This window comes from Acipenser ruthenus, chromosome 3 (genome assembly GCF_902713425.1).
Source record: "Acipenser ruthenus chromosome 3, fAciRut3.2 maternal haplotype, whole genome shotgun sequence".
Classification (NCBI taxonomy): domain Eukaryota; kingdom Metazoa; phylum Chordata; class Actinopteri; order Acipenseriformes; family Acipenseridae; genus Acipenser; species Acipenser ruthenus.
The window spans coordinates 27,768,889-27,780,950 of record NC_081191.1 but is presented as its reverse complement, the minus strand read 5'-3'; the positions used below and the strand labels follow the sequence as shown (position 1 = coordinate 27,780,950).

At 40.7% G+C, this 12,062-nt stretch overlaps 1 protein-coding gene across 4 annotated transcripts in view; it reads right to left on the bottom strand.

Annotated features, from left to right (window-relative positions):
- LOC117394466 (protein Jumonji-like) overlaps positions 1-10,438 on the bottom strand; it is a 144,854-nt gene extending 134,416 nt beyond the window's left edge. For 2 of the 4 annotated variants that reach the window (XM_059012758.1, XM_033992797.3), the window contains exon 1: positions 9,893-10,438. In XM_059012758.1, the coding sequence (XP_058868741.1) occupies positions 9,893-9,937 (45 nt within the window). In that variant the 5' untranslated portion in view covers positions 9,938-10,438. The remainder of the gene's footprint in view (positions 1-9,892) is intronic. The other 2 variants (XM_059012756.1, XM_059012757.1) reach the window with 2 other exon arrangements.
- Between the last annotated feature and the right edge of the window lie 1,624 nt (positions 10,439-12,062).

Here is a 12,062-nt window from a genome sequence, read left to right as displayed (position 1 = left end):
TCTCTGAATGAAAGGTGAGTCAAAGTGCATGTGCTGTTTCATTCATCACAGCTATGAGTTACAGGATTTTGTTTTGGGGATGTTTGATTTAGATGTAATGTCTCTTTCCCACCTACTTTTGAGGAGCCAAACTCAAAGTCGTCTGTCCCATTTCCCCCTGCCTTTTTAGGTGACAAGTCAGTGAATCACCTTCTAATACAGTAGCTTCTCAAGCACGTTATTTATTGCCAATAGCAGCGTGGCCCACTGAGATCTGTTTGTAAAAGAGCCTTGTAGTGTGGGGCTGGGAGTGCTTAGTTTGTGAAGTTGTCTTTTTAGGTGACAAGTCAGTGAATCACCTTCTAATATTGTAAATAAACGCTGGGGCATTTAAAGTTTTACGGTATTCATCTTAAATGACAATATGTACAGCACATTACTCGTTAACACTACCAAACATGGGGTCCCAAGTGGCTCGTCCAATTCAGTGAAGGGCAAGTGATGAGATCAGAAGATTTCAGGTTCAAATGCTGGTTGTGGCAAATGGCAAGTTGCAAGTTGCAAGTTGCCAGTATTGTGGCAGGACAGCTGCAATCTCCCCTTCAGCCTGTGCCCATTGGCGACAATCGCTGACCCAGCTGAATAACTTTCAAGATCGCCAAAAAGGATGAAGTGAAGATGCTAAAATTGAAAGAAGCTATATTGATTCCAACAGCGGGCGGTACAAAGCAAAACTATATTTACACTGCCAGATACAACACATCACTATGGTCAGACAAATCAGACTCCTAAGCCAAACAAAAAAGGTACACTTCTATAACCCCACTCCCCCGTCCCAACAAGGGCCTTGGGAACTTTAACCCTAGAAGCACAATTATTAATGCTACAGCAATTCTAGGGTTTCCATGGCTACCCACTACAGTACCTCAGCCAGACAATTAAATAAACCACAGGAAACCTCCAGGATTGAGGTCCAAAAACAAAGACACTTGAATTTAACCCATTAGGGCCTACTACCACTGCCACCGAGTAGTCACAACAGACTTTTCGGACTGTGCCACTGTGTATTGTAACACCATAGTCCTTTATCCTGTTCCCAGCGTTTCCCAGGATGTTAAATGGGAGGAGAGTACAGGGGTATACTTTTATGCTACATGCTGAAAACACTTGGCACAGATAAAAGGTAGACTCCCTATGACTGCAACTCCCTGTCAACGACACAAAAGAACGCCAACACCTAGAGCTGGCAGGACAGAGGAAGTTTAATAAATACATTAAAAGGCAGCTTTCACATGCCATTTTGAAGGTCATATTTTACAGTTTTGTTTCTTAAAAACACAACCCCTCAGCAGCAGCAGCAACAACAACAACAACAACAACAACAACAACAACAGCAACCACCACCACCAAATGATACAACTTGACTTTAGAACAGTGTTTGTCAGCGTCATTCTCACTCCTGTTGTTGGGTCCTCACTGTGCCAATCGAACCATTTCAGTCTTCATTCTCATTCACTGGCTCTGAAGGCTTCAACGTCATCACAGCACACTTCAATGCCTTTATGAGCTCTTTAAAAGGAGCCTCACATTGTGGTACTTAATTACTGGGAATAAATGAAGCACACAAATAATTGGACTTGAGTGCCTTTATGGCCAAAATAAGAATTGTATAGTGCAAAGATTTTGGTGCATTTCAAAAATACAAATAAACACAAAATGAAGAAGAGGTTTTTATTCTATTGCATGGGTCATTAATAAGTTAGCTTTTGTTGTGCTCCATTGCTACAGGAAGTGCAAAAACGGTTGCCTCTGAAGCACTTTGTTATATGATTAAAGGTCAATAGCCCAATTCCCAGCAACAAACTAATCAAAACATTCAGGTAATAGAAGGTTAAAAGTCAACAAAGGAAAGGTTTCAAAAAGTGTACTTGGATCTTTGCAATACAATGTAGCCAACAAGCTTGGCAAGTAAAGCTAGATCCTGCTTTATACTGTAGATAAAAAAGCAGGTTTGTCAGGCTAAGTAGGATCAACACTCTGGAACAAATCTACCAAACACAGGCATTTAAAAATTGCTTGCTCTAAAACATGAGGTTATATGAAGCTCAATTGAGTGACACTAAACTAGCTATTTTGAGGCTGAATCCCCTGCACATGTTAAACCTGCAGTACTAGCCTGGCTTTAGAGGCAAGCACCCATTCTGTTTTTTTTTGTTTTTTTTTGTTTTTTTTGTACACCACGCAGTGCAATGGATTCTTCAACTTGGCTTCATCAGTTGTATGTCTGATGAAACAAACACTGACAGCTTCTTTGCATGTGTAAAGGCCCCACAGCAGCTGTGGTTATCCCACCGTAGAGCAATGAATTAAGGCTGAACCCCAGCTGGGTCTAAATAGGATCCCGCTTTGCGCAAAACAGCAAATTATCCACGTTAACTTTAGCCTTATCGTCACATTCTGTTAAAATGAAATTACCATTTGTAAAGCTCTGAAAGACAGATTTCCCCTGGACTGTTCTTAATTTAAACTCACACAACTTAAGAACTTGGACAGCATTCACATATTGGGGGGGGGGGGGGGGGGGGGGACAGGGAGAAATACAAAAATAATTGGCTAAACTGTACCATCAGTAAACCCATTAATTACAAACCACTCCAAGCGCTGGCTCCTTTGCTCAGCAATAAAAACGTACTAAAGAGATCAGCTTTAAATAAAAACATGGTCCTGTAGGTTTTTTTTTTTTTCTTTGTTACAGTTAACCCCATTGCTAGGCAGTTTTGTTTTTGTGAATTTGTGAATTTGTGAATTGTTAAGCCATGCATGTACTGTATATGTCTTACGCTAATTAATGAGAGGTTAAATTAGCAGGTCAAGAGCCCCAGTCTAAGTAGAAGCTCCTGGGATACTTTTTTCCTTGGCTTTTTAACCCACCTTTGCTTGGTTCAGTTTAACCCTTCACCCCTTAGCAACAGCATGAAGAAGCACCTCTTGCTGTGCTATTACACAACATAAATGGAGGCAGTCATGCCTGGTAGTTAGGCCAAGGCCTGGGAGCCTCAGGAATAGAGATCCTGGGATCAAATCGCAGCGCAGCTACAGATTCACTGTGTGACCCCTGGGGGCATGTCACTCAACCTCATCATTTTTTTTATTGAATAGTGTTGTTTCTCCCACCCCCAATAAATAAGTAGTACTTCCAACCTTGACTCACATTGCTACAGTATAATTTTCAAGTGGTTACTGAATTCTAAAGCATATATTCAAACCCCACCCCCCTTAACCCTTCCGCTACCTGTTTGAGGTCTGGCTGACACAACTTGACTTCAGTTTGTGTACAAATATCCACTGAAAGTATACGTATTAGACCTTTCTAAACAGCCTGAAGTCTGAAGATTAAGAGAATAACGTTTTCACTCTACCAGATATGAGCACATTTGAATAGTTTTTTAGGCATTTACTAAATCAAAGGTAAATTATCAATTTACCTTTTTATTATCAATCTACTGGCAGCGTATATTTTCTTACTGCGCAAAACAGAAGTAACTGGTGCGTCGATCGGTCACAAATCACAAGCCCCTAGATCCACACACTGAGAAAAAAACGCCAAAGTCAAATAAAAAATCAACAGGTTGGATTTTATTTACCACAGGCTAAAGTGTAGTAGACAAACTATACAAAATGTCAAACACTGCCTGAAACGTTTGCACGGTGTAAATGGTCAATAGCTAAAATTAATAGGCTAAGCGCTTCTTTTTCAGCATACGATGCCAAGCGTAATATGAGGGTCGCTATGTTGGGCTAAGTTAATACAAAAATGTGTATAGGGCAGTATTAATTAAATCTGCAGACATAGTAATCACCAGGATCTAGTTGTGGTCAGTAATTCAGTCTTTGCAGTGTGCGACACCCAGTCGTAAAAAACTGAACTGTGACGTCAAACCAAAACTGAGCAAAACTGATCGCAAAATCTGTGCATACTCAGATGAGATGAGTCGGGACGGCTTGAGTCGGGCTGTGTGCAGCGGGCTTTAACAGTCCAGTTCCAAACTGCAATGTTTAGTTTTCCAATTAGTAAGAGGGGCCAATTACCAGGGTAGAATTACAAAGAAAGGGCATTGGTTTACTGCCACTGAAAGTCCCCAAAACTCCGCAACCAGATTTTATTATTAAATAATATTAAATATTAAAATAAAAAGGCACTGAAGCCACAATGCATGGGCTAATGCAATAGTGAAGCCAGAAACAGAAGCGTTCTGAAAATGTTCAAATTAAAAAGGGCATACTGAATGTTTAAAAAAAAAACGTACTCTCTCTCTCTCTCTCTCTATATATATATATAAAATCACTGATCATTATATTACAAAATAATGAATGTGTTCAATAGGGCTTAGCAGCCACGTCTGGCTTGGAACACTGGACATGCCTATTTTGGTCCCATTTTTACCTACACCAATGATTTAATAAAAAATAAATAAAATCCTAGCAATGATCGAATAAAATTAACATTGTTTCTGTTCTCTGCTTGCAATGTTTATACAGCGACTTACAGAAACTCCTTGTTTGTTTGATTAACTGTATAGAAGTAGAGGATTTATACTGCACAAACCGATCTGGTGTTGATTGAGGTAACTTACCATTCAAAGCGAAGAAACATCCACTTGGATTTGTGAGGATTGCTGCTTTTCTCAGACTCTGTGGAGAACAGTAATTCACACAAATCCAAGCAGTTGTTTCTTCAGTCGTTTCACTTAGAATGGTAAAGCCCCATAAACAGCCATGACCATCGCTGTATTTAATGCGATTTACGGACCTCTTTTCATGAGCGTTTAGTGCAGGCTCGCCTAATCGCCAAGGGGTCAGTTTGCACGTGACCACTGTGGCTACCATGGCTCTGCTTAAGGTCAGGAAAACACTACAGAGTAAGAAACATTCAGCAGCCATGTTTTGTTTACAATTCCTGAGGCGAGATGCTTAAAATAATTATCATGCTAAAATAACATTTGCATCTTAAGAAAACATTCAAACCAATGGGAATATTAAACAAAAAAAGCTCTGTTTTGCTAAACTTCTACACCTATAGATAGATATTCACTTTAAGTTGTAACTTAATAAATTTAGGCAGAGAGTATTTTGAAATTCTTGGAATTGTATTAATCAAAAAAGGTCATTTGAAGGACACATTTCAAAAAGCTTATCATAACCCACAAAAGGATACACCCACTACTCAGACTTATTTAACTGAAACGTGTTTTCTTATTTTGTCTGAGTTAGCCTAAATAGGACAGGGTTTACTCAATCTGTTAAATACACTTAGTTTGTGTGTTGCTCACGTGCCATAATTATAACGAAAGGGCTGAAACCCAGCAAAAAAGGTCAATAATTTACACAAAAAAGTGAAAAGTTTACTGCATCAAGCTGAAAAAAAAGTTCTCTTTGTGAACTCCAATAAACCGCTGTTATTTTTCACCAGTTAAATCGTAGGGGGGCCTAAATAAAGTTGAGTCAACACAAACAGACTTTTTTCATTTATTACATCTTCTTTAGCAGCAACTATTCCAGATGTACTTGATTCAGTTATATGATTTACTGTGAGGAGTTTAAGGATGATTTTTCATTGCGCAGCAGATTCCCTTGTTAGATGATGAGCTGATAATATCTCTTCAGTCAAAGAAGCAGGCATGGTCTTTTAAGACATTACCATAATGAAAAACAGTAATGTAGCATGAGTTTTGGACTAAAGCAGGGTCAGCAGTTGCAGGGAAATACTTGGGACTGTAATCATGATGTGTACTGCTAAGAAAAAAAAGAAGTTAGGGAATTAAATAAAATCTACTGCAGCTTACTTGACTGCAGTAAAAAAAAAAAAAAAAAAGGAGAGCTGTCTGTGTTACATGCCGTCAGATCACGACTTCATTAACACTGAGCACAGGAGCTGCAGCATGCTATTTCACATATTACAACTGTGCAATTATAAGGCAAGGTCACCAATTCCATACACAACACTTGCAAAATATTAAATACATAAACATTCTGAGTTCATTGCTGTCATAAGCTGCATAGACGCACCATTCAGCAGAATAAGGCAAGAAACAAGCGAGTACAGACATTCACTTACTGTTTTAGAATCACTGGTTTCTTACAAAGTTGTTGTATTTTAAGCAGTTGAATATGATAGCAACCAACTTGCTCCTGAAGTGGCTCCAGCAATTGGATTTGGCGACCAATTTTTTGGCCTAGGAGCCATTGGCTCCAAAGGCAAAAAGTTTGTCTGGAGGCCTGAAGGTTCTATTCTGTTGTAAATGTTCTATGTATTGTATGAGTATTATAGCTGTCAACAACTTCCATACACTGTACATCATAAGAGGAAGAACAGGCATCGTATAAAGAGATTTTAACAGGAGGTACTTTCTGTGAGTTTGACTGTAAATTAATATGGGCATTGGCCAGCTTGTGTAACAGGAAGCAACACCCAAAGGGTGACAAGAAATAAAGAAACAGACTATCGGTGATCAGACAAAAAAGTTCATTAACAATAATAAAAACAAAACAAAAGTGAATGTGTGTGTTACCACAGAGAGTGGTGTGGCTTGCCACAACAGCAGAAAGTTTGACTCTGATTGATTCAGAAACCCCATGGATAAAATACGTGATAATCATGAGTGCCTTCAACTGAAGCGGCTGCAGTCATTACCGGAATGCTATCTCCATGACAGTTTCCCCATTTCTCAAAACCTCAATGTTTCCTTAAAGGGTTTCTCAAAAATGAGGCGGGCACATGCTAGAGTAGGTTGAAAATTCCAGTATGTGAAGCAGTAATGGCAAATTACACCAGGCACAATTTGGAAACTGCTGAACCTGAGTGCTGAGTACCTTAATTCATTGAGTGAAAGCTGTTCTGATTTCATTGTTGGTCATTTGAAACTGCCTTGCACTGCAAGACCAAAAAGTCGCATACATTTTTTTTTTTATGTATTTAATGCATTGTCGGGACAGCCAGCTCTAATTCCCAGTTACTGATTGGAATGATCTAGCTAAAACTAGAGATCCCAGAATCAATAGCATGGAAAGCTCACCCAGATTGGGCCCCGACTGTCCAATTCCTAGGATACAGGTGGATATTTACAGGTGGGGCTTCCACTCCACTCGAGGAGAATTCTACACTAATCAGGTTAAGCAATACAAGTACATCTCAATTCACAAACTACAGTAAAATGAAAGAAAAGCAAGTAATCTCTTTTACATGTACTGGGAACAGGCATTTTGGAAAATGATTCCTGCTGTGCTTGACTGGTATTAGACAGATATAACTATCTCCTATATGAAGATGACCAGGCATGCAGCAACCAGGTAAATACAGTACCAGTTGAAGTGCTTTGAAATGCAGCAATATTACAAATCACCTGCCACATTTAAAAGTAAGCATTTTATTCATGAAACAAAGAGCAGCCTGTCAAATACTTTAACAGCAAGCTGAATTTCAATTGCTTGTAAACACTTGCTTATTCTGAATATCCAGCATTCGCAAGTATTCGGGATACTAAACACAAAACGTCTTTCCTATTTCATGCAAACGTGTATAAAATTGAAAACTTTAGTTTCTTTATTTGGGTTTTATTATGTAATCCTGCGTTCGATTGTTGCATAATAAAAATAGTGCAAACACAGCCAAAAGAAAGACATTTTAAAAGCAGGACTTCTATCCCCACCCAGCAGACACCCAATCTGCTGCCAGTCTTTTGCAAAAGAGCCCAAGCCTCGAGGTTTATAAGACACACGCTATTAAAAGAATCCCTATTACCATAAACATGTGATCCAAGCTTCTTTTCTTTTCCAGCAAAGTCTAAAGCAAAAGAACAAACCAGTAGAGGCAGATCAATAGAACGCAAATCTATATTCACAGATAAATGAAAGGTCTGGAAATTACTTAAGACAAGTACAATACCAAACATGCCTGAGCTTCCAGCCCAGTTTATATTAAATATACAAAACACAATGCCTGCTACCAAACGGTAAGAAAGAGCTTCTATGAAAAGGCATTTCATTAGGTTACATGACTTGCAGATGAATTCAATACTAATGTGAAAATATAACATTTAAAATGTAGAGCTTCACTAAGTTTCCTAGAAACACGTTTCTCAATAATTAGTTTGGCTGTCCTGAGTTGCCAGGGATCCCATGGTACACGTCACAGTTACCAAGCCAAGTTCTTAAGAACAGGCACGGCATGTGGCTGCATGATAGATAGGAGAACAGGGTCAGGAAAATTCAGACTCACGCCTCCTTGCGTGATGTCATGCAAAAGGGGCCTCTCCCTGAAGCGTCACCGTTGTTTAAATGGACCTGTTGCTTTAAGATTTTTGCCCAGCCAGCTGCAAAGGGATATAGACAAAAAACCAACCAAGCAAGTAAGCAGACATGCTGCTTCTCCTGCTGTGCTAGCGTTGCAATGAAAAGGATTAACAGCCAGTCAGAAACAAATCCACGCTACATCAGTAACAATACTAAAACCTATTGCGACTTTGTCTAACATAATGTCATATAAGTATGTCCATGTGCAGGCTCAAGGGTTTAAAGTAAAATACTATTCAAAAAGACCCAACTTTGCAGGTTAAGAAAATGAAAAGCACGGTAACCCCCCCCCCCCCCCCCCCCATCAGCGTTTCTTATGCTGGTATTTCAGTAGTGCCACTCGGCACGATGAAGTGATAGCCAGCAAAGGGTTAAAATGCTAAATAAGGTCTTACAGAAATATGAACAAGTAAGCCGGCAAAAGCCTTTTCTTCAAGCAAATATATAATGACTTTTCTTCAAGCAAATATACAATGTTATAAAATGGTTGCTTCTCTAATTCTATATACCATGAACCTCCGCAATGCGACTGGAATCTGCCTTCTTCGTTCCCAATAGGAGTTCCCTGCTGCGATTAAATTTTACCTGTTAGTTTGTGGCACATTACATACTGTTCTTTAAAACGATTAAAATCAAATCCCTCTTTGTGGTTCGAAAATTAGCAAGAATTACGGGCACCCAGCTGCAAACACGGGGTTTCAGAGGTCACAGACCAGCAACACGAAACAAAAACAACTTGCACCAAGGCATTCAGCAATAAACCTGTTTAATAACGACAAATGTATGCACGCTGACACCAAAACATTTCGACAGACTGCAGACTGAAATTTGGCAACAGCCACAGACAAATGCTGCATTCAAGGCCCCCTTTACTCTGCAAGACCCCCTCCAGGTCCATGCTCGATCGAGTGGCCTTGGTTCTGCTAACGTCCTCCACGGAAAACCTTACCTACCAAAATAGACTTTCCAGCTAACAGTCGATTACAAACCACGAATACATCACAGGAAATCGGAGACAATTATGATGAAGTTTATTGACAAATTAGTGGAAGTGGAAGCCAAGAAAAGCTGCAGTTACATGGCTGTGTCTGGGAGCAGCAGTCTAAACATTTCTGTGAAGGGCAAACAAAGCCATTTCAAAAGACGAAACAATTCTGGAATAATAATAATAAACATGAATCCCGTCCCTGATTAATAAAGGCGATGTAAACCAATACAACAACACTATGTGATCCCGGCAGATCAGCAAGCGATCAAAATAAATTAGATCTGAGAGAGGATCAATGTTCTCAAAATAGCGTCCATTTCAAACTAAAGAACACATAACATAAGTCACATATCAGAATGCGTAACCACAACACAACAGCATAAGCATAAGGGTCGACAACTCTACACCGATAACACATCTGAGTTATATTATCAATTACTGCTGGGGGGGTGAAAGTTTTAAAATGCATTACCATTATTAAGCAAACAAATCGAACGTACAAACTTCTTAGTTAAAAGGTCATCTTCCAGCATTATTCCACTTTTAAATAAATAGTATTAGTAAATAGACACTTACGTATTTCTTTTGAATAATATTTCTCTTGGGTCTTCCCTTGCTCATTCTGCTATCCAAATTAGGTTTGCTAAAAGGAAAAATCGCCACATGAATTTTGTTTTTTGTTTTTTTGTTTAAAAAAAGACACAAACGATTTTTAAACCCTGTGTTTGGCGAAGGAGTAGAAATGTCCTTCAGAGCAGGGACTCGCCTTGTTTTGGTAAATCCCACGTTAGAGATCCACGACGAAAAAAAAATAATCACACACAAATTCACTTCGGCACAACACACTCATATCATAATAATTCACAATAATATATCTTCCCTTTGTAGCAAAAAAAGACGCCATTCACTCTCGCTTCTTCTTTAAAAAAACACAAGCGCGATCTCAAATATGTTTGTACGTCACTGGAAGTTACATCTTGTTTAGGCAAGGGATTTAAAGGTAGCAAAATAAATAAAAGGTTTGTAGTCACGTTTTGGCTGGAGCTTGCAGACAAGATGAGTGAACTCTCCAGCAACACTAAAGACTCTGTGCTCAGCAAGCCTCTTTTTTCGAAGAATTTAGCCAATCACAAAACAGACCATACATAGCGGTAACTTTAAAAGGACAGCTTTCGTTAGGGACCGGGTACAAATGTATGACATTTTCTAATAACGGGAAATAAAGACAGGTTTCATGGGTGGATATTTTAATTTTTTTAAACATAAACTCCCATCTTGTTTAATGTCCAGCTTACTGTAAATGACACACTTGTTACAATTTCGTCAATGACCACAATGGTGTATTCTGGCCAGATATGGTGATTTGCAGGTTTTAACAAGTCGCTCTGGTTCAAGAGTTTTGTTTATGGTGGAGGAGCTGGTTAAACTGAAAAAAACCAAACAGGTACATTAAAAAAATATGTCCATAAAAAAACAGTTGTCTATCGGTATATGCTGTAGCACTGGATGAAACTGCTGTCAGAAAAATAAGGCAGTCTTGATACCAGAGGCTCTTTATTTGCAGCAACATGTTCACAGCAAGTAACACAGTTCAAAGCACACGATTTTGCACTTTCTGAATCCACACTTCAAAACACAAAGTTACAGTTATGTGAGGCTCAACCAATCAGCACTCACTGACCTTTAACTAATACCAATGTAATAAGAGTCCTGCACAGTCGCATGGTTCATGTGAAAAAGCACCATGCTGCATGATGCAAGCAATCAAATCCCGCAAGTTAACAGTTCCGGAATGCAATACAGCCACAGACAAAGCCGGTCCGCCTGCACCCGCCACTACGCAGACGGCGGCTACAGGCTGTCAGAGGGACTCACCCCAGCAGGCTGCTGGCTGTCAGAGGCAAAGGTGAGCCTGACGGTCCAGCCCCCAGGTTGTCGCTAATCTGGCCGAACATCAACAAAGCAGGGTGCAGCTGGTTGCTAGCGGTGATAATTGCCAACTGGACGGAGAGGGTACGGTTAAACCGCTCCACCAGCCCATCGCTCTGGAGGTGCAGTGGAGTGGTGTGAGTCTTATGTATCTCCAGGCAAAGGAAACATCTCCGCAAAGACCCGGGACTCAAAGTTGCATCCCTGGTCCGAGTGCAGCTTATGCGGTACTCCAAACCGCCAGAAAAAGCCTTCCAGCCACTTCTGTCACTGTCTCCGCTTCTTGATCCGGGGTCGCATACGCCTCTGGCCCCCGATCAGACCGCAAAAACGGGCCCAGGATATCGACCCCGATCCATCCCATGGGCTCCCCGGCTGGAAACTGCTGCAGTCGGTCGTGCAACCATCTCAGAGGTCCCTTCCTTGTGACACACTCATCACAGCGCCTGCAGAAATCCTCTATGTCCCCACTGCAGGGACCAGGCCCTTCTGTAAGCAGTGGCCGGTAGCAATGCTGAACGCTGGGCTCACAGTCCTGACTGTACCACCCCGGGATAGTTAGCGCAAGGCTCGGGCCTCCCTGGAACCGAAGAACCCCCTTCTGTAGGTCCAGCTGGCTGCTGGACTGCCGGAGAAAGTCCAACCCCAGGATAGAAGGGTCCTGGACTGCCACAACCCAGACCTCATGACTCACAGTAAGGCCCCCTACCTGGATCTTCATGCCCGCTTCCCTCTCATTGGCGACAGCCCCCCGGTCACTGTGTGCAGCTGCATGGTGGTGGGCTCCAAGTGGTGCTGCTGACTCCCAGCGGTTTGC